The sequence below is a fragment of the Theobroma umbraticum genome, unplaced genomic scaffold, assembly GCF_002168275.2.
Source record: "Theobroma umbraticum cultivar Fairchild unplaced genomic scaffold, ASM216827v3 scaffold_44.0, whole genome shotgun sequence".
Lineage (NCBI taxonomy): Eukaryota > Viridiplantae > Streptophyta > Magnoliopsida > Malvales > Malvaceae > Theobroma > Theobroma umbraticum.
Window position 1 is genome coordinate 1413413 of NW_018397255.1, and position 23142 is coordinate 1436554.

Here is a 23142-nt window from a genome sequence, read left to right on the forward strand (position 1 = left end):
AGTGGGATTTTCAACTTTTAAATGATTTGATTTCAAGTTTAAACTTGATTGAATTATAGTAGTTGATATGGACACTTAACGGTTTTTTAGTGCTTGAAGGGGAAAATATTTATTAACTTGGACAAATAAATTTTTATTTGGATAATAATTTTACATAGGATTTAAAGAACAAAAACTATGAAAATGATCAAAAAAAATTATGCAAATTTGTTTTTCATATATAATTATACACTATGATGTATCAAATATAAATTCTATCTATAAAATAAAAAAAATTAAATTTATATTTGATTATTATTTATATATGATACTCATACGTTGTTAGTTAATTATAAAATATCATATCATATAATAAATAAAAAAAATTAAACATTGAAAATTTTAAAAATAATTATTTTGAAAAATTTTAAAGTTTTATCTTTGTATATGAAATTTTATGATTAAGTTATAGTGTAGTGTATATTGACAATGTATGAAATATAAAATTATAATTGAAAAAGGTAGTTATTGAAATTGTAACTTTGACTCAATGCTCTAGGCCATTAGGAATCAATCAAATAGCACACCAAAATGAATTTTATTTTTCTCTTATGACATGGCATGGCCTATTGGGGGAATGGAAAAAGAGTCATTCAAATTGTTCTCAAAAAATTATAGGACTAACAGGGGTTTAGAAAATTTTTCCATGGCAATGGCAGAAAATTGAAAAACAAAATGTGTTGAGAAATTCAGGTGCTCCCCAAAGATTCAAGAAGGAACTTTCTGCAATTTGGAACCAAAAAGTTCAGATTGCTCATTGGGAGATTGAATGCAACCATGAAAGCCAAAGCAAATTCATTATTGTAGTACTTAAAGCTCGTCAGAAGATTCAGAGCACTGACATCTTATGTTATTTTAGCCAAAGGTTTCTTACATATTTGTCGAATAGAATGTGGTAGACAGTTTCTGGCAGGCACAGTTTGTATTTAACTAGGAACCAAAGGGAAATAAGATGCCAGGAAGAGGGGCAAAAGAAAAAGAAACACATGAAGAAGCTCAGCTGGGGAAATTCTTGCATACACCGGACAAGAAATGAATATCCAGCAACATATAAAAACCCAAATCTTTTAAGTGAAAATAAATGAAAAATAGTTGACTGTGGAGTACTGAAGTTCAATGCAGTGTTTGATGTAATTGCTCCCTGGTGAGAAATTCCTCCTGTAATAGAGCAAAAAAACAAAGAACTCAGGACAGCTTGCAAAGATTTTCAAATCCCATATACTCTTCATTCTCCAGCTTTTCAACCATATCAGCAATGCCAACTCCACCTGTAACATTCAGGAAAATGAGGTCAGCTTTTCACCATTTTGACAGGTTCTCAAGTTAAGTGACTTGCTTTTCAGGGAATGATGGAAAGCAAGAAAGCATTGTACCTAAACTTATTGCGCTAATAAAGATTGTCAAAGCTAATATGAAAATGATTATCGATGCTCTTCCGAGGACTGCAATAATCTTTCTGACTACATGCTGGCCGGTAAAGGCAGCTATTGTTGCTACTAGAATGAAATAAGTAGCTGCAGGAGAAAAGAAAATGTAACACTGATATTACAAGGATGATGAAGTAATGGTCCACAACTTAAAGGTTGAACGTTTTTCTTAATTGCTGCTAACAGTTGATTCTTATTGTAAAACTTCACGTCATTGTCATTACCATACTGGACTGGAAAACGGTTGAGAAGATAATATTGTACAACTGACATTGAGGAGGAAAATACCATAGCAAACGTTGATGTTGCACTTGCTACCTGCACAAGCATAGTAGTATTGTTATGTCTTTAGATACAAAACACGAACGTATACGTTCTGAAACTAAGGCAGCTGCCATGGCCATGCCAATGAACCAGTCAAGTCATCTATTTCAGCTTCTTGTGTATTCATACTTAAATTTTCTCTTAGTTTTGATCTATAGTCTACCTCTCAACAATGGATTACCAGGTTCTCATCATTTTTCAGAATGAATAGTATTCAAGGATGGGGTTCTTGATATGATATAGTACTATAGTTTTGATAGATTCTGAGAATCACTAGCTGGATCGTTGTGAAAAGGATTTTCTGACAAAAAAAAAAGACTTGGACCGTGAGAAAATTTGTCTGATAATACACCATGTCTTAGTATGTTTAATAATTGTAGTTGCTATTTATCCATCCCCCACCTTGATTTCATTATTTGAATGCAATAATACTAGTTAATTATACCTGAGGAGGAATTCCTAGTTCAAGGAATAGAGGACCCAGGATGAAGCCACCTCCCAGTCCGAGCAAACCACCAACCATACCAGCTATTATGCCACAGGAGCAGTAAAGTAGAATCTGATATATCTTCCAATTTGTGACTTCCTTTCCCTTGGATGCAATCACCCTGGTCCCTTTGTATAAGCAAATGGCTTCAAAGAATGTCACTGAGGCAGCAATCGGTATCTATTGCAAAAGGAACAATCAAGTTGAAGAGATTTATCCTCAGTAAACTCTGGATTCTCTGTTTTGTAAACAAGTGCTTCTCAAGCTTTAGTTCAAGTGCACTGAGATTTATCTCCATTTTGTCAGGTGATTCATGAAGAGGCAAGTGGAATCAAATGACTCTAACAAGATTTTTGCATTCATGTTAAAATGATCGGATATAAATTTGCTTTCACTCATGATAGGCAAAATCTTTAGAGCCTCATTCCTAGAAGATATAGATTTGACTGAACTCTGAGTAAGCTTGTATCCAGTCTTTTCTCTGCTGCAGCCACTTACTTGAGAATGCGTATTGTAGTTTTTCAGATTAAAAAGGAATTACAGAGTTAAAAGAAAAAAAAAAAAGGATTCCCTCTGTCTAGATTCTAGAACAAGTTTTTATCCAGAATTCTGAGTTTTTACCTGCAAGGAGTTGACAATCCAATACACGACTGAGCAAGTTGGAACATATTCCTGCATAGACAAACATGTGGATGTCATTGAACAAAGACAACAATAACTTCATATTTTGCAGAATGCTAAATAATAGAATGGACGGACAGGTGATATTGCAAAACTGATTGATGATAGTAGACTATGATTTGAAAAGAGATAAGATCGTGGAAGACCTTCGAAAGAACTAACTTAGAGTTATTTTGCTTATAATGTTATGGATAATATTAGCATACCTTTACAATCTGGACAATAAGAAAACCGATCCATACATAGATGAGCAGTGATAATTCTTTCCAGTAAATGTTTTGTAGCAGAGGTACCTGAATCGAATGATAACAACAACAGCAATTATAACAAAGGTAAGAATAACATTGAGATTAACGATAAAGAGTATTGTTGTCGGAAAACCATAATTTTCTTGGACTCACTTCATCATCTGGCAGGGTGCCCGGGCCACTAGGTAGCGGTTTATAATCTTGTGCAGCTCCATCTGCAATTCCCAGGTTTAGCACAAGCCATTTGCATTTCAATTAACATAATGGAAATTCTTTTACCAGCAGACTTCTATGTGTATCTTGAGATTTTCTGTTTCACACATTATTGGTCTTAGAAACCAACATTTGAATCTGAATCCGTTTCTTGTTGCTTATTTGGACTGATAATTTATGGCCAAAAATTGGATTTTTCCACAGATGGATTTGCTATTCACTCGTATCTCAAACTCATTTACCAAACTAGTGACACTTAAACGAGGTCGTCTATGAACATAGTCTACGTTGTTTTCAGTATGATTTGTTGAGGGGCAGCCCGTTTCCTTTCCTTTAATCTTCTCTAATAGCATCTTAAATTTGTTCAGCAATCATTTTCTTTAATGTCACTTTCTCATTTGAAATTTCTTATGAAGTAAAAGCTAGTATTTCTGTAGAAGTTTTACTTTTGGGATGAATATAGAGGTGGTTTACTTGGGGGGATCATAAGGCACTCACCAGCTGGTTTGGACTTCTCTAATTCCAACTTGGCTGCTTCCTGAAGAAAAATTCTCACTGTTTATCTTATGAAAAAGGGAAGATATCCATGGAGTACATAAAGAGAAACCAAGTGGAGAATCCAACCTTTTTCATCATTGTCTCTTTCTTCCATGTATCTATACCTTTGAACAAGGCTTTAGTTGATGTACCTGCCATCAACAAATTTAAGCACCCACATCAGAAGCAAAGCCATGTTACATAGATCCCGAACTCATGATAGAAAACAAATGGTATCTTCCTAGCTCGAATATTCTATTCCTGGTTTTGGTGGACTAAGATTTGAACCTAGATCCTGCCTTATTCCATTTGTTTTCCTATTGCATACATTGTTTCCTTTGTGAAAGCTGTCCTGGCTAACCGTTTTCTGGTTTAATATGAATAAAGAAAAGCAGACTCCTTAATGGGATGACACGAGAAAAGTGAAAGTGGTATGGATGATTCCATTATTCTTAAAGCATTTTCTTGCAAATATCCTTAGGTTAACAATTGCTCTTTAAGAAATTCAGCAAGCTAAATTTGAATTTGTGCGAGAGATAGAATAAGACCAACTATGCGAATGAACTTGAATCCCAAAAATTATGTAATTCTTATTACCAATGAAGAGGAGGATAAGCAGAACTGTCACCATCCAATCAGCGAACATGACATTGAGGGCAACTCCAATGCTGATTCCAAGCATAAGCATTGGCTGAAAGAGCAACGCCAAGTCGTAATCTATGAGGGGCATCTCCAATGTTGGGTGCCTAAGTCTCAGGTTATAGTATACCGTTGATCCAGCTGCACCCATGATCATACCTGCAATCCAAAATATTCAGAGGATTCTGCAAAAACTGGGATAAGCCTAAAAGCATCGAGCTTACCAATGTTATACCCAAGCTTGCTGCAGACATACTATTTATAAACACGTGTATGAATTTATATGCGAGTACAGGCATGCATGCATGACTTGAAAACAAGATAAAGACATCCAAGATTGATGTTTAATGGATGCTGGTTGGCTGTGTTCTGTCATTCTATGTCAGGTAAGTTGAAGGTTAAACTACAGGAACGAAATAGGATTATTATATTTGAGCAAAGCAGAAACTCACACTTGGAAATGGCAGTGGAAGACTTGGGGTCGAAACCAATTAAGAGAGTGAGCATTGGAACAAAAATTCCACCACCTCCAACCCCACCAACACTGCCCAACGCTGCACCAAGGAATCCAACAGTTGATCCTACAACTATTTTCCAACCAAACTCCATCTCCTGCTCAATCAATAATTAAATTCAATATCAAGATAAACCAAACTTGAAAGATCAATGACACAACGATAGGAAAGAGTTTGAAAAGGTTTCCTCTCCTTGATGTCCAACAAGCAGAAAAAAATAGCAGATGTTGTTAAACGAGCCTAGCTGGATGACTCACTCACCGGCCAGACAGGTTCATAAGAAGATTTCCCGCCCTGCCAGAGGAAGTTGGCAACTCTAACTAGCAATCCTCGTGTGTCTTCATTTTCATTATCTTTGAAAACTCGTTGGTTCCTTTTGTCTTTCAATAATCTCTCCGCAATCCCTACGTTGCTCATCATGACAAGAACCAGAAAGACCACCCATGCTATGATAGCCAAGTTTCTCTGGTTCACCTGAACTCGACCCATTTGGCTACTACCCTGAATTGTTAGCAAAGAGGGAGAGACTCTCTAACTTGTGTAAAGGAATTCAAATGGAAAAACTTATCCCGGCTTTATGTTTACTCACTCCTCTCCTTATTCCTCTGTGCTATCAATACAGTAGCACACAAAGAAAGAATGGGTTCACTCCTTTGGTACCTCCATGCTGTCTACATTTATAAATCCCACTCTCTCTTTCTCCCTCCCTATTGTACGCTGGACCGCGTGGTCCAATAACACAGTTCCTTTTTTTCTCTTTATTTTTAAAAAATTTTTTAAACTCCTATTTTCCCATAAAAAGAAGAATAAGTAAGAAAAAAAATGTTCATTTATTTCCAAATAATAAGGATTCGGTGTTTATGTTCTGTTTTAGAATCAACTGATTGTCCCCTCTCGAATCTGTACTACTCAATGTCGTTGTAAAGTGTTTAACCATTTCATCTCTTTCGAAGCTTCCAAAATCTAAACCTCGGGTTACTCATGGATTCCTTCCAACAACATGTAATTTACTGATTATCTGCCCAGTTTCTGCAGTTTCCTGTTTTTCCTACATGTCTTGGAAGTTTCGAGGAAGCTAATGAAATGCTTAGTAAACAAATTAGATGATGAGGTTTTAAACAAAATTTACCGTGACTTGACCTTTGCTAATCCAATGAGGTTAGAATCGAGAGTTCTAAGGATTTCATAGGAATGAACTTTTGCATGGGGCAGCTGAAGCCTGGACTATGTTCTGTGACTGTATCCATCACTCCTTTTTAGCCAGTTTCTTGGTTGCGACAGTGGCTGATGTTACCCACTCTTGTTCTCCGTTTTCAAAATCTAGGCTAACACAAACCAGATCCTCCCGTACTAAGTTTACGCGGCAATGGAAGCTTCATGGCTGCTTCCGAACCTAATTGGATTAGACTTCTTTCCATAGGATGAAACCCCAAAAGAGAAAAATTCTTCCAAAAAATGATTTTAGGTAAGTAGTTACTCATCAAACCATGTTCCTTAATGTCAATTTTAATGTTGCTTTTTAACTTTTGCTCTTATGTTTTCCTTCATGTCAATTTGTTTCTACAAGTGAACTGGGCAAGCCATGCGAAACAATTTTTGCGAGGACGCTAAAACAAAAGAGCAAAGCAAGCCGGTTTTGGAGGAAGCTTCCCAGAAGCAGCTTCAAGTTCTCAAGACACTTTAGTACGAACCAACGAGCAATAGCATGAAGGGCACTAGCCTGAGTCACAGGCTGAAGCTTCATAGTTGCTTCAATCCATCTTGGATCCTTTTTAAGCGGTTAATTTCTATGTAAAACGCACTTCCAGACAAAATCCCTCAAGGCATTTCCTCCTCCTGATTTTATTATCCTTGTCCTTTTGCTGTGTTTGGAGCTTTGTGACTTCCTTGTGGTCAAGAAAGCTTAGCTTCATTGAGACATGACCAGACCCCCCACAGGTTTTAACGTGTCCGAGGAACTCCAAGTTTTATGAACATCAAGTTGTGAAAAAACAGAACAAAATTGGGATGTCACATGTTGTAAGAACATTGAGGGAGCTGATTTTGAATCCAAAGTGGCTTTGTTTGTTCCATTTACATCAAATTTTGCCGATTTATCATTGAAACAAAGTAGAGTGGGATAATGTCTCTCAGGATTATATGATGTTAGATAGGAATATTGTGACCTGATGTTTAAGATATTAAATTCATAATTCATGCACATAAAAAAATAGCACATTGCATTAATCAAGAATATCCTCTAACTTTTTTTTGGTTAGATTATTCTCGATATATTCTCTCCATTTAATTGTATATAAATCCAGCACATTAATTATTTTTTAAAAAAAGATACGAAATAATTATTGAATTATAAGAGCAACTCAAATACTAATTCTAATTGAAATGTGATTTTGTGAGGGGAGTAATTGAGCCGAGCAGAATCAATACGGTATAGGCTCGAGCTCAATATGACTAAAAAACTTGAAATTCAAGTATAATTCAAGTTACTCAAATTCAATTCAATTAAGTTTTATTATCATTAATTTATATAAATTTAAATTTAAATTTAAAATAAAATTTTAAAATATATAAATAAATTTGAAAGGATGATAAGGCTTGCGAATCACTTGAGTCGAGAATTAAAAATTTGTGACTCAACTCAGCTAGTTAGTTGAGTAACTTGAGCTTCCAGAGTCGACGTGTCGATTTCGAATATTTACCGAGCCGAACCTTCTTAACTGATGAGTAATTTGATTTATTTACATTTGTTTTTTTTGAATGATTGATTGAGGCCATACAGAGTTAACTATCATGAGCCCAATTAACAGCCAACGTAGGCTCCCAAAACGAGAACCTTTTTTTGCGACAGAGCCCAAATTGGGTAGGCAGTAGGTCGATTGAAAAGGCCAAACTTGGGCAATTATTTTCACAATGGCGACCAGGGAGCTTCCATTTAGCGAAAAAGGAGAAGACTGTCAAAAACTTCCACAGAAAGCCGGCTCCGGTCACCGTTTTCTTGCAAGGAAAAGTTTGGCGCCAAAACCAGCATTTCAATCTCTCGTCATATAAACTAAATCCTCAGACCCCAACTCAACGCAAGCGGAGCTCTGTTGAACAAATTCCCCAAGCTCTCCATATCCATGTGACCCAAGGGACTTCAGGGGGTTGAGCGAAACCAAAAACGGTGTCGCTCAAGTCCCTCGAGGCCATCTCAGAATTAAGAAGCTTTCGGAGTAAGCCGTATTCAAGAGCCTCTCCTCTGTCCGCCGGTTACGATACAAAATTATTGCTATCTAACCTGGTAAAATCTTTTAAGCTTATGCGGCACCAGAAATAAGATAAACTGATTTTAGTTTTGGATGGGATGCAAGAAAAAGCAACCTTTGCTAAGCATGAGCATCAGAACGACAATGATACAATTAACATTAGTTACCCATTTCAAGCGTCCTCGAAAGGAGAGCAAACACAATAGGTCGATAGGATAAAAGCTTAAAACCACATAGCGAGTATGTCAAGAAATTTTTAAAATAAAATAAAAGTAAAACAGAGATGCCATGCACATAGTACCAGGGTTCCAACTCCAAAAGGCAACCTCCTGAACTCAGAATTCACCACATCAAAGAGAAAGCACATAGAAAACTGTTTCCTTGAGATCTTAACTAGACCAAGGTGCATTAGGAGAAAAAGCAGCTCACACTAAAGAAGAGTGACCAACTGACACTGATCTTCATGCTCCGGAACATGATTTCTGTCTTACGATCTAATCACCTATAATCATCTTCTTCCACCCCATCATAACGATCACGGTCATGGTCAGCATATTGATCATAACGATCATGGCCACCATGGGCATCCAAATCATAATCTCCCCGACCTCGATGATGCTCATAGTGCTCATAATGTTGGTCATCTAGGTCTGAACGCCTATGGCCATGCTCATGCTGTTCATACCACCCATGATCCTCATCTTGCTCACCATGATCATAATCCCTCTCACTATGCCGGTCCCGATCATGTTTGGATTCAACACGGTCATAATCAGATTCCCTATCTCTAGAGCGCCCACGATCACGATCATAGTCACCAACATCATAATCCCTGTCCTGTGTCCCTCTCACGTTCACGGTCACGATCTCTTTCTCTATCCGCTCATGGTCACGACCACGATCCCGAGCTCGATCACGATCACGTGCTCGATCGCGATCACGACCACGGTCTCTCTCTCTGTCCCTATCTCTGTCTCTAGTTCTTTCACGATCTCTGTGGTGCCTATCCTCTCTATCACGATCCCTTGGTCTGTCATGGGAGCGCTCACGAGACTTTTCTTGTTCCCTCTCCCGTTCCTTCCTCTTTCACGGGATTTCCCTGTCCCTAAGATTTCCAAGATCAATCAATACCTATAAATAATATGGTGACACCATGGCAAAAAAACTAGAAAATGGTTCTTATCACAAGATTTCCCAGCAAATGTAAGGTGGGATAAATTATTATGGCATTTGTGCTGAAATAAGTTTTAAGCCAGTAAAATAAACTTTTTATATACATTTTTCACATTGTACCAAACACTATAAAGACAAAAATTAGTAAAGCAACTCATCTAATCTTACCGGTCACCATGTCGATCCTCTCGAATCCTTGGCTCCTCAGAACGAGATGGTCCTGATTGCAGTTGCTCCCTGAGTAGCAAAAGAACATAGCATGTTTAATTTCTAGTTAACAACAGTTGAAACTGAGCCTGCCGTATCTGGTCAATCCTAGCCTGGTAATACTGGACTTCAAGCATACCAAATATCAAAACTTCAAGGAAAAAATACATAAGAGCATATGCCATGCAAACTTTTTAAAGATCAGCTTAACTCCTGTGGAAGCATGTGAACTAAAGGCTGCAGCATGCAGCCCTACTCAAAGCATCTCCCACCCCCAAAGCAATCAGAAAGGGAAAATCTGTTAAGATGGATTACTGGTATTTTAATTTTTTTATATCTTACCAGTCACTTAAATGGTAATACCCAAAGTTAAGCAGTTTCTACAAAGTAATAATTTTGAAATTTGTAAGACACATTTGTCATCTTTAACAGGGTATGTTTATACATCAGATTACAAAATGCATAGCCACCTCCCAAAATACCTTTGATTAACATCTTCACCTCCAACCCTGGTTGTTCCAAGGCCACCACCTAGCCTACGAGGACGCCAATTTGGGACTGTCCTACCACGCTCAACATCCACAAGAACCCTTCTTCCTTCAATCTTCCTTCCATCAGCTTGTTTATAAGCAGCTATGAGATGTATAAAAGCAGAGATTAGCAAAGCTCACTAAAGCCTACCAGCTCAAAAGTGACAGCATAATCAAATGTAAGCCAACCTTTCATATCCCGAGTATGCATGTACTCAATGAAAGCATAGCCTCTGGGTTTATTTGTGGATTTATCAGTAATCAACCGAACCTGGTAATCTCAAAACACAAGAAATAATTAATAAACAGTCAGAAGAAATGTATAGAAGAAAAATCTTCTGGAAGGAATCAGATAATCGTAATTGATGATGTTTGATCTCCAGAGCTAAATGCTAGCACTACAAAAAAGTTAGAAACAGTAAATCCTAAATGGCACGGCAGGCAGGCAGGCACTATGCCTCATTAGCCGTGCTCACCTTTTAATCATAGGGCTGCCACTGCGAGATGCTCACCACCACTGCTAGAGTTGCAGAAAAACTGATGTATCGTGGCATATTTACCATTTGTTGAACAAACTAAACTCCCCTTACCAGGGAATAATTTTTTAAAATAGAAAATAGTTATAGACTAGAAAATACCAGAACACCTTCTCAACTGCTGATATGTTTTTGATAGCCTTTAAAAGCCAAAAGTAAAATTTTTAGTAGCAGGAAAAGCATGGACTAAAATTTAAATAACAAAAGAAAGAGATGCTAATACTCCCAATTTGTTTTACCCAGAGCAGGAAAAAGAACAGATGTCAGCCACCTTTTGTTGCTCGAAAATAAAGGCCAAAAGGCATAATGCACAACTTCTCTACTCAACATAGTTTTTCAGCTTTGCTGTGCAGGATGAAGCAACATCTTTGGAATTGGATTGTAAAAGTATTGGGGATTGCGAAATAATCAGCCCCTTACCAGGTATACCTTTATAGGATGATTCTTAATGGTACAACAATACCTAAAGAGTGGAAAATCACCTATATCTGGAGATGGTTTCTACATCCTACCATATTAAAGCAACTTATCAAGGGGTCAATTGAAACAAACCCGTTCACCCTTACCAGTAAATAGCTGTGATACCTGTTATCCTTTTTTCAACTTGATCAGACTCCAAGTACAAATTATCACAGAACAGGCAGAAATTGGATTGTAAAAGTATTGGGGATTGAGAAATATAGTAATCAGCCCCTTACCAGGGATACCTTTATAGGATGATTCTTAATGGTACAACAATACCTAAAGAGTGGAAGATCACCTACGTCTGGAGATGATTTCTACATCCTACCATATTAAAGCAACTTATCAAGGGGTCAATTGAAACAAACCCATTCACCCTTACCAGTAAATAGGCTGTGATACCTGTTTTCTTTTTTCAACTTGAACAGACTCCACGTACAAAATATTACAGAACAGGAAGACACTCAGTATACTCATAGTTGCCAAACAGAAGTCGCACAGGCATTGCTATTTAGAACTACCATGTAAAGACAGAGTTTGCAACTACAATATGCATTACTGCATATCAAGTTTATACAAACATTTTTAACATAGGTTCTTAGTAAGCTTAGGCATATAGTAAGTACATATGTCAAAAGATTTAACCTTTTTTACAAGAAAAAATATAGTTTGATTTGAAAAAAATGGAAATCAATAAACTTTAAAACTTGAAATTTAGCTTAAGAAACTAAAATCTTTTATGAAAGAAACAGAAAGGATAAAGTGGCTGCATAACCTCTTACCAAACCTGCATGAGGGTGCTCAAAAATACCTACCCGCTTAATCGGTCCATAAGATTCAAACTCCCTTTTAATTCTACTCTCGGATGTCTCGTAATTCTGCAAAAAAATATTACAGCTAATAACTTATTCCAGAAGGGATGAATGAAAGATGAAGTTAGATGTGAAATAGGGAAAATTCACTTACAAGTCTAGCAACAAATAATGTCTTGTAAGGATCACCTGAAATGTTTGGGTCGTTATTGGGATCATCTGCTTAAAATACACAAAAAAGAAAACAAGGATTAAAAACCACAAATGCATCAGTTGCTAATAAGTAACTTAAAGAAAAGAGACTTTACAGTTTTTCAACTCCTCAGCAGCCTTCTCTGCACCCTTCTCTAGTCGTAACTTATGAATTCTGGCTCTTCTTTGTGCCTACATCCACAAAAGATCCATTACAAAAACACAAATATATGTTAAAATTTTATCCTCCCATCAAAATAAAGTAGATGGTCAAATTAACATCTTACACCAAAAGCCACTGTATAGTTACATAATTATTTTTACAACATGCTCACCCAGTTTGGACTAGAACATAGTACTAAAGCCATGTTTACATACAAACACAAGAGAAACATGACTGAAGTGATCTCAGTATACAGCTGCATCAATTGTGCATCTTATTGACATATCATATTACTGGAATGAAATTCCAAATTCAATAAAACCACAGAAGATAACAAAAGATGCACTACCAAAACCACTTTACTTATTCAAAGCATTTCATAAAAACAGAAACATAGTAACTTGTATCCTACAGGTGTTTCAGCTTCCTGAACAGGCGGAGCGTACTCAGCATCTCCTGGCTCAGCAAAGTGACTCACGAACTGTGCCATTCCTAACAAAGCCAAACAAAGCAAATCAAATCAATAAATGTCAAAATCTTAAAAGAAAATTTAAAAGCCAAATACAAGACAAAGACCTGTGTACAGAGGACATTTTCTCTTCTCCGGCGGCGGTTTAAACTCCAATGGAGGTCGAGGTTCAAAGAGCTTCAAAAGATTGGCTGTTAAACCAGTAGGATGACTTTGTCCAATCTACAAAGTTAAAACAGATTATTTAATCATCTTTCCCTTACAACAAATCAAAATCGCCATAAAACTTTCAATTGCATTAATTTTTTGGAAATCCCAGCAAATCTACATATCTCAAAATAAAATTGAATAAAACTAAATCCATCACAAACTTTGGAAATAGAAAATAAGTAAACAACAACGAAAACTCTACAATTATCTTAAGCTAACAACTCCAACTTAAAAATAATCGGATCACACTATTAAAAAGAAAAACCCTAAAATAACGAACCAGTTTGAGCTGTTGGATATTGGCGCGGTTCTGAGGGGGTTTAACGCGGGCCTGAACAGCGGCGTTTTGGTTGCGCATGAAGGCATCGTTGTAATCTCCCATGTTGAAGAGAGATCAGGGGGACTTCGCTAGGGTTTTTTCGACAAAACGAGGATTTGGTAATCTAGATTAAGACGATAAGAAGCATCGATTCGATTGTACTTTCTGAATCGGGTTTCGTAAATCGGGTCGGGGCTATCAGTAAATGGAGCCTGAAAGACGGCAAGGGGAAGAAGCTGACAAAGGGTTTTAAGGAGAGTATATATAGTTGGCTTTAAGAAAAATGTACGAGCTTTGGTTTTTCCTTTTCTTTTTCTCTGTGCAGCTTGAAAGACTAGCATAAGCCTCTCTCGACTTAATTGTAACCCCGCGTCCGAATTACGTTTGTGACGAGGGAAGAGGTTGGTGAAGTGGTGTCGTTTTTGTTTGACTTTAAAAACTAAAGTGTTCATGGACAGGGTCCTTATGGGCTCGGGCATTTGTTATTGGGCCAAAGTTGTAAACAAAGCCCATATCCGTCTACAGACATAATAACCTTTTGCTTATTAACAATAATAGAGTTTTGCATTAATATTTTAATAAATAGTTTTTTTAAAAAATTAAATCTAAATGAAAGCATGTTATTTTATTCAATAAATTGTAATAATTTTTGGTCAGACAAGATCGATTTTAAGTTTAAAAATGTTTACTTTAATTTTGACATTAAATTAAGTTAAAAATCTAAATTTTAGACACGATGAAATTTTTTTGAAAATATATCAACAAGTTTTAAAAAATAAGAAGCCACCTATTATATCTAATTCTCTAAACACAATGTGGAATAGGAAAATGATTTTCCCCAACAGGAGGATTTCTTCTGTACTGAATTACACATGTCAAGGTATAATTATTTTTCTGTCATCTTTCTAGTGCAAAGTTATAACTCAAATAGCTAATAATATTAAAAAGAAATTTATGTAGTTAAAATATGGTTACAAAAATAATCATAAATATTTTTATCTAAAGAGTTAAATTCAAATCTCATTTCTCTCAAATTATAATATCATTAATATACTTATCAGTTAATCTCTCTAAACAAGGTTTTTTTTCTTATTAGTTTAACCATTAATATACTTACCAAATTATTTAAGAACATATTAATGAAATTCTATGTGTTTGTGTTTTTTTTTCCTTTTTCAAATATTATTAATCAAAATCAATGTTATGAATGCAAATAAATTTGTTGAATCCCACTCTTGTGGCAAAAATGACAGTAGAATAATCGTAAGCATGATACCCAAAATGTAACAAAAACAAAAACAATTTCCCCTTTTTGTTTTCGAAGGTATGGGATTTTTGCAAAAATTACTTATTGATATAGAAAAATTATATAAAATGCTTGTTTGATCCGTTTTTTTTTAATTTATGCATTTTTTTAAAAGTAAAAAACAAGTCAAACAAGAATTTGAAAAAGTTTTTTTAAAAAAAATAAATTTTTTTTAAAAGCAAAATTTAAAAAAAAAACTTTAGAAAAAGTTCTTACAATCCTCTTTTTAAAAAATTTTTTTTTTATTTAAAAAATATCCTCATCTATTAAAAATAATTTCAACATTATCTATTTTTATTTTTATATAATTTATTATTAATTATAAATTTTTAAAACTTATTATTTTTTAAAAAACCTTCATAATAACTTTTAAGTTAAAAAAAAAATCAAATTAAACAGATTTGAATTCTTAAAAAAAAATAAAATAATAAAATCATTTATCTTTTTAAACATCATTAAATTCACATATAAGTAAGTATAAAATAAGAACTCACACAAATAATAGAAAGCTAGATGTGTCAATATACACGATCAAATGTCAAATGCATAAATAATACAAATGCAGATAATAAAGAGAAAAACACTTTTGAATTAACAAAGATCCCAAATTAACAGAAGTACCTGGAAATCCCAAATTTTTTTATGTAAATAATCAGTGTGTACTTTTTCTTTTTTTCTTTTTTTTGGTCAAGCTTTTTGGTCCAGTTGGTTAAATGTTGTGCTTTTGCATCTCTCTCGAGTGATCACTGCTGGAAGTTCCGTCTTCGCTGCCCCCGAATTCCTGGCTCGACAGTGCTAATTGTCTGAACTTCTTCAAGTCAGCGTTGTATGAACTGGCACTGTATTCGGAGCTTACACCAGAGCTGTAGACGGCACTATGGCCTGGCTTTATCCCCTCGTTCAGGTCATCCAGGGAAGAATCTCCTTCCAGGGCACGTACTATCTGCTTTGCGTTAACATTTTACATTAAAATCACTTGTAATGCAACTAAGCGTTGACAAATGAAGTTGGAGATCATTGCAAAACCTGGCTCATTTTCGGGCGCTTTTTGGCAGAATGTCGGATGCTGGCAGCAGCACAGGCTACCATGCGTTGCATTTCGTGGAGGTTGTAGTTAAGCTCCAAGCGTGGATCAGCCAGCTCATCATGGTTGCCATCTTCCAGTGCCCGAGCCAAAAGTGGTCGAGCCTGTTCACAGCACGTCCAAAAAAGAGCATAAAAATAAGAAGGAAAATGAAACATTAGTTGGACAGCACAGAACAGACAGAGGTAGCATTCTCTATGTAATCTTATAGTGCCGAAAGGAATTTACACTGGATACATGGCCTTTGTATAATTGTATCTACCATCAATCATTTATACTCCACTTTGCTAAGTCATGGTTTTAAGATCTCATTTTTCTGGCAATTAACATCAAAGTCTCAACTTTGAGCTCTAGTGCAAGTATTAGGTTTGGAGAATAAAGAGGAAGTAACAGAGTACAGACCCAATCGACTAAGCTCTCTTCCATTGCATTCGTAGGATCAACAGGTCGCTTTCCAGTAATGAGTTCCAAGAGCATGACCCCAAATGAGAAAACATCTGATTTCTCTGTTAACTTGCCGCTTGAGGCATACTCCGGAGCCAAGTACCTACATTATAAAAAGAAACAAAATCAGCTGTGAGTGGAATTCTAGTTTCCTCTTTCCTTTTGGAAATGCTGTTTGAATCAACCTCTTAAAGCAAACTATAGATTTCCCTCTTTCAATCTTTCTTTTTCCTCCAACACAACTAATCACAAACCAGCTTTTCACTTTTGTTTATGGACTCAGTTCCTTACCCGAATGTTCCCATCACACGAGTTGAGACATGAGTGTAGTTATCAGAAGACAGCTTAGCCAATCCAAAATCTGCCACCTATAATATGTGCTCAGTTAGTTTTTGCCAAAATAGATGTCTTAGGCTGATGTGAATGATCGTAGTGAACTTGGTAGTTCTATTTTATTGGATAATTGAGTTTCAATGATGAATTAGAACACTGGTTTTAAGAGAAGATACCATGGCTTCGAAGTTGTCGTCAAGAAGAATATTAGCTGCTTTGATATCACGATGAATAATGCGAGGATGGCCTGCATGCATGGTTCAACAAAAGAAATCAGAACTTCAGAAAGAAATGGAGAGACAGAGAGATAGAAAACTGGGAACTTACAATCTTCATGAAGATAAGCAAGACCTTTAGCAGAACCTAATGCAATACGAAGTCTGGTGGAAAAATCCATGACTGGAAGATCCTTTCCTGCAATGGAAAGTTGTAAGTATTTCAGGAGTGCAAATCACTTCAGATCAAAATCTTTGCTATAAGGGTTTTTAGTACAATCCACTATAGGACTCCAACATATTCTCCCAATATTCAGGAGCATCCCATTTGGAAGACTTAGATCATTATTTGCTTAAATCTTTTCTAGAACTTATGCACCAGGGTCCAAGACTGAGGTGTTGAATTTCTTTATGCAAGTTCTAAATGAAAAAGGATAATGAATGAACCATGAAATTAATTTACCATGGAGATGATGTTCCAGGGTATTATTTGGAACAAATTCATACACCAACATCCGCTGCCCACCAGCAATGCAATATCCAACTAGTGATACAAGATGGCGATGATGGACACGGCTAATTATTTCAACTTCAGCCTGGAATTCTCTTTCTCCTTGTCCACTGCCACTTTTTAAACTCTTGACTGCAACCTCCTTTCCATTCGGTAACACACCTTTGTGCACATATCCGAACCCACCTTGACCAAGCAGATTAGCCTGAGAAAAACCACCAGTAGCAGCTGCCAGCTCCTCATAACTGAAAGTGCTCTTATTGAATCCAAGAGCAATACTTGGTGACGGGGGTGGCAAAGGAGGGGGACGGTATGGGCCTGAGAAGTTGGAGCTTGCTTCACCGCTATAAACTGGTGCTTGGATTGGGGATGGTGAACCCCAGCTACCGCCGCCACCGGGTGGTGGAGGTGGTACTTTGACAACATGCTCTGCCCCTTGGGGACTATTGAGCCAGGGAGGATTTTGTGTGTTGTTATAATATTGATCACCACCACCTGTGCATAAACCAGATAATAGAAATAAAATTGATATCAAAGCTAGTTTCAAGATTCAATAGAAGATAAATTACAGATCATGCATATTGATTTTCCTCTCTTCACTGGATTTTAATGATCTTGATTAAAACCTATTTAGAGAAGTCCATGATAATGTTTCCTTTCGCTCTAGTTTTAACAGGAAAAATTGCTACAAGCAATGCAGGTCCCTTGCTTCGAATTAGGCTAAGATTTTTGCTAGTCCTTTAAAGCTGCAAAATAAAGGGAATTTGATGAGGGAACTCTGCTTCGTTACAATAGAAACACAGGCCTTACTGTTGGTTTAATTGACAAAGAGAACTTTATGGCAAGTATTTGTAAAATTCCAAGCTTTCTTTCCAAAGTTTCACCAATGAAGAAAAAGTGCATTCCAGGAAAAAAAAAAAGAAGAAACAACGGCCTTTGCCTTGGCGGCAGGAAAGAAGGGTATTGTTTTTCACCTTTAGCTTCATGAGATGGGTAGTACTGCATTTGCTGACGCCTTCTCTTCTTCTTCTTTTGCTGAGTGCATCTTGCTACACAGAGCACAATGAGAAGGAGCAATAATCCTGCCCCCACAGCTACTCCTGTAATGATCTTTATATCTATCTCATCACTGGACGAATCCGAGGATGATGAAACTGAAGAAGATGTATTATTAGCAGAAGAACTGTTTGACTTGGTACCACTACTTCTGGGAGGAGGTGGGGGTGAGGGGTTGCTGTTACTGTTAGAAGGTGGAGGAGGAGAACTATTATGACTATTCGGTGGTGGTGGTGGTGGTGGTGGTGCGGATGGTGATGGTGGCGGTGGTGAGCTTGCGGACGATGGTGGTGGTGGTGGTGGTGATGAGTTATTTTGTGATGAATTTGATGGTGGTGGAGCAGGTGGGGAATCTTGTGATGGAGAATTCTCAGGGGATGATGCCATTTTGTGTTAGCTTTGCGAACTTCCAGCCAAGAAACTCTCCACCCCTCCCTTATTTGCTTGTCTCAAACAACTGAAGAACCCTGGAGAAGATTGCAAGTTTAAAACCACGGAAATTGTGATAGATACAGGCCATTTAAGATCAGATATTGCGGTCATGCAAAAGCTCTAAATCTAGATTAAAAAAACAGAACAAACAAACTTCTCCTGAAGAGCATTTAACAAATTTCTAACACAAATGTCAAAGTTATACATTGATCTTCTACGATGAAATTCATGAATTGCTCTTTATGTTTATGATTGGAAACACTTTTTGGTGAATAAGTCAATATCTTTTTTTTTTCTTTGCAAGAGGAAAGAGATACCTGAATGAAGAAGACAGAAGGGTTCTCAAGAGAAAGAGAGAGAGAAAAGCCGTTGCATGGTAAAATTGCCATTCTAGAGAGGGGATCCTGTCGTTCCCCGGTGGCTTCCTACAAAGCAGGACTCTTGGTTCTTTTTCTCTCTTAACCTCTTTTGTCTCTCTGCCACCCTTGATTCGTTTGGGTTCGTTATTCTTTTTTAGTTCTTTACTATTTCCTGCTTTGCCTAGTCCTGTACTAAACCTGTGGCAACCTATTTTCTGGTTTCGAAAAACAGGCCTAAACAGTACGGAACATCAACTCCAATAACTACAAAACTCATTCCTCTTTGTCTCCAACGTGAGCGCTTATTTTCACACTTGTAACAAACAGAGCCTCACGTCATAACAGATCACTGGCCAAATATTACCACCCAAAGGTAATAGAGAAACAAGAATTTCATTAAAATTGAACGAAAAAAGAAAACCCTTTATGGCTTTGAGAAGCAAAGCAAACCGAACTCCTTAGCTATTTTTCAATATGTAATCTCAGTTTAGCACCAGGCATTTGGCCTGTTCTGTTATGCAAAATGCAGGAACAATTGGCTATACCCAATCGTCTTGTATCATTTTTTTTAAAAAAAAACCCAATTTATTGCCCCATTTTTGCATCAAAAAGGGTAAAATTCACACCATCATGAAACCAATGATATCAAAGAAAATGCCATTCTTGTTGCAAAGTAGCAACCATATCACTAGCTTCCAAATGCGAAGTTCCTTGAAAAAGCTTACAAGTATCAAGTTTCAAATCAAGAACTTCAGAAGTTTTCAGTTACAAGATCAAACCACCTCAATAATTTAAGAGAACGAAAAAGTTTAAGATACCAGCAAAGGTGAGGCTTGGTTAAGGATGTATCTCAGTAACCTCATATCTTAACCAACAGATGACACATGTACAAGAGATTTTGAAGAGGAACTGTCCAGACAATTAAGCCCATATTCCAACCATTGGATCCCTCACTGATACGAGGCTGTTCACATACGGAAGATACCCAGTACATGAATCAGCAGTCATTGTGCATATCACTTCCACCTTCTGTTCTCTCACATGGTAAGCAATCACCTTCCTCCCAAGTACAAACATCAGAATGTCATCATTAGCACCAGGCAAAGCCCTGCAGACGCCATATGTGCTCCCCACGTCATCACAAGTAAAGTTTAGTACAGTCTTGAGCCTCATATCCATATTCCCGTAAATATATATATTGTAATTATCAAATAGACGACGAGGCAGAATGTAACACAACTCCCCATGCATCACAGTTAAAGCACCATATTCTCCACTGCTGACAGGAAGTGGTAGAATCCCATATTGCTCATTCCTCAAATTAAAAGCCAGGATGACACCAGAAGAGGCTTTCCAATAGACAACTCCCTTCATGTAGTACCCACCACTAAGCAGATCCAAACAATCAAGCTCACAGCATATGGTGTCAGAGACTCTCCAGGAGCTTGACCTCGATGAGAAAATCTCAAAATAGACAATGGGATGATCAGGAAAAGTGACAGCACAGACAAGCTCATAAGTTTCATTAAAGTTCAATGGATGTGGTTCAAAAACAAGTACCATGGCTGCCTCAACTCCATGGTACAAGTTTGGCCTGGGAAGCATTTTCCATTGCTTGGTCACAGGATTGCAAATGTAGTAGACATTGTCCCCGACACTTTGACAACAAAGCAGACCATTGCAAGAGGTTCTGATATTGACAGGCTCAGGCAAGAACTTCAGAGAGGGATCAGGCATGCCATATGCATCTTGATTAAATGAGATGAAGGAAGGATCTTCACCAGGGAGTTGAAAAAAGAGGCCAGAAATGTTTTTGAAGTAAGTAGTTTGTCTGTGGGAAAAAAATGGACTGCTTATCCACTGATCCCATCCTCTGGAAACAGTTCTGAACTTACAGAGTGTTTTTGCAGGAAGAAAATGAAGAACATGGTCCCTCAAAACATCTTCTATGCGCACTTCCTTCTTCATGTTTATAAGTATGGGGGATCTGGCATAGGCCTCTGGCCTTTCAGCTGTGGACTTGAATGACAATATTGAAAGCTGAAATATGGAATAAAACTTATCATAAAAATATTTAACAAGGTTAAAAAGGGATTGGATGGGTCGGAGAAAGAGCAGGTTAACAAATTCCACCTCATTTACTTTCGACATATGGAGAAAAATTTATTAAATCAGGCCCATCTATCCAATCTATAAATGATTTTGTTGCCTACAGAAACAGATTAGCACTAAGAGCCGCAAAGCATAAGAAGTTATTTCAACGATCCAATGGATGTTACTTCATAGCTCAAACCATTCCAGACCTTTCAAATTACGAACCATAGCTTATAGAAGCTAACAGCAAAAACTCCCATCGACTTTGCCATGTTCTAAGTGAGAGTGAAAAAACATCTAAAAACATACCTCGTCTGAACTTTCGTCAGCGCCCGACTCTGAATCATCTTCAATTTTAATTAAACAAAAGTCAACTTCCATCTTTTCCTGATCGTCACTCTCCAAATCTGCCATGACCCAAGAATCACTATCTGCCATGACCCAAGAATCACTATCTGCCATAACCCAAGAATCACTATCCGAATCAGCCATGATCCTGCAGACAAAAGTTCAATTAATCAGTAAAAGGAAGGTCAAAATTGCACATAGAGCTTGGGATGTTACGATCTATGACAAGTCAACAACGCCAAAACTAAGCTTGTTATCATCCTCGACTGAAAGAAAAGATTTACAGAGGTTTATCAGAACAATTCAACCCAAGCCACATCTTACAATTGCATGGTTTACCTTGACAAGTATAACAAAGAAAATGAGCAAAAAAAAGAAATGAACAAAGTCAATCAAAAGAAGTTGAAATATGATCATAGAAATAAAGAAAGAAATAGCGAAGGAAGTTACAATCAACCGCTCTGCTTCAGATGAGATAGAAACTAATATAAATTAAATATATATTTGCCTGATCAACGAAAGATTAACCAAGAGTAGAGACAAAATGCTTGGTTGCAGTCAAAGTCAATTCTTTGGGCCCACACAGGCAAAATAGAACAAGTAAACACAAACTTGGCACGAAGTTTACGCTTTATTCCAACTTCTCGGAAACCAATTGGAAACTCAGTCGAAGAAAATTCTTCCCCTTTTCCACATTTTCTTACTTGTTTCTCATGTATTTTCTTGGCAAACAAACAAAGACAATCAAGAAAAATAAACTCCCAGAAAAAAATTATAAGTAATATATATACAAAGGCCATCGACGGAAACAGCAAAATTGAAGTCAAGTCAATTTTTTATGGGACCCACGAAAAATGAAAAAACAGAACATGTTAACAGAAACTCAAGCATGAAGTTCACACTCCCTTTTTGTTTTCTCAAACTAAACGGAACTTCAGTCGACGAAGTCCTTTATCTTTTCCGTACTTGTTCCCCTTTATTTTGTTAAGAAACAAACAATCCAGAAAAGAAACCTAACAAATATCAAACAAAACCGAGAAGCAGGTTTTAACCGAAAGAATCAACATCGTAGAAAATCAAAAGCCGAAAACGAGACGTAAAAACATCACCAAGAAAACCCCTAAAAGAAGAATACAGAGAGAAGATAGAGTTAAAGACTACAGAAGAGAGAGAGGAAGAGAGAATGAAACCTTGGAAATGAGTGAGGAGATTTTGATCAGTTCTCAAAGGGATAGTGTTGTGTGGAGCGAAGCGGAATCTGGCCCTCGCGGCTGATCAAAGCGTGTTAATATAGATGAGACTCACACGTGGCTTCTTCGTATTGGTTTCATGATTTTTCAACTTCATTTTCGGGGTGATGACCAAGAACTTGGTGGGAAAGTGGCTATTAATCGTAGACATTGATTCGCCCGCTGATTGTAAAAAGGTAAACTTGTGCAGCAAGCTTCTCACTCTCTCCAATTTTTTTTTCTGCAGAATAAAAGTAGCAATAAAACGCGAAATGTATTAGCCGTACACGTTTAAATTTATTT

At 36.8% G+C, this 23142-nt stretch overlaps 4 protein-coding genes across 5 annotated transcripts; all 4 read right to left on the reverse strand.

Annotated features, from left to right (window-relative positions):
• Positions 1-817: 817 nt before the first annotated feature.
• LOC110409042 (sulfite exporter TauE/SafE family protein 3-like) lies at positions 818-5889 on the reverse strand. The gene is made up of 12 exons (XM_021418255.2): positions 5372-5889; positions 5048-5207; positions 4554-4754; positions 4044-4108; positions 3918-3957; positions 3360-3421; positions 3165-3251; positions 2899-2949; positions 2236-2457; positions 1691-1784; positions 1413-1553; positions 818-1307 (listed from the first exon to the last, which is right to left on the reverse strand). Exons 1-12 carry the CDS (start codon positions 5597-5599, stop codon positions 1225-1227), a joined length of 1434 nt encoding a protein of 477 aa, XP_021273930.1. The 5' UTR covers positions 5600-5889; the 3' UTR covers positions 818-1224.
• A 2595-nt stretch (positions 5890-8484) lies between these two features.
• Positions 8485-13799, reverse strand: U1-70K (U1 small nuclear ribonucleoprotein-70K). Its single transcript, XM_021417927.2, is given in 12 exon segments — positions 8485-9195; positions 9197-9237; positions 9240-9460; positions 9697-9765; positions 10218-10368; positions 10455-10536; positions 12079-12141; positions 12230-12294; positions 12384-12459; positions 12843-12922; positions 13007-13121; positions 13390-13799. Coding segments are annotated over 12 exon segments (1407 nt in total). The 5' UTR covers positions 13492-13799; the 3' UTR covers positions 8485-8853.
• Positions 13800-15212: 1413 nt separating this feature from the next.
• PERK4 (roline-rich extensin-like receptor kinase 4) lies at positions 15213-19670 on the reverse strand. The gene is made up of 9 exons (XM_021419443.1): positions 19127-19670; positions 18296-18844; positions 17274-17816; positions 16923-17009; positions 16772-16842; positions 16554-16630; positions 16221-16365; positions 15761-15922; positions 15213-15677 (listed from the first exon to the last, which is right to left on the reverse strand). Exons 2-9 carry the CDS (start codon positions 18762-18764, stop codon positions 15444-15446), a joined length of 1788 nt encoding a protein of 595 aa, XP_021275118.1. The 5' UTR covers positions 18765-18844; positions 19127-19670; the 3' UTR covers positions 15213-15443.
• A 141-nt stretch (positions 19671-19811) lies between these two features.
• Positions 19812-22947, reverse strand: LOC110409933 (F-box protein At5g03970-like). Of its 2 annotated transcripts, none has more exons than XM_021419447.2 (3): positions 22801-22947; positions 21572-21758; positions 19812-21208 (listed from the first exon to the last, which is right to left on the reverse strand). In XM_021419447.2, the coding sequence occupies exons 2-3, from the start codon at positions 21752-21754 to the stop codon at positions 20090-20092; spliced, it is 1302 nt and encodes a 433-aa protein (XP_021275122.1). In that variant the 5' UTR covers positions 21755-21758; positions 22801-22947; the 3' UTR covers positions 19812-20089. The 2 variants fall into 2 exon arrangements, with proteins under 2 accessions (XP_021275122.1, XP_021275123.1); XM_021419448.2 differs by lacking the exon at positions 22801-22947 and adding an exon at positions 21950-22231.
• Positions 22948-23142: the final 195 nt, after the last annotated feature.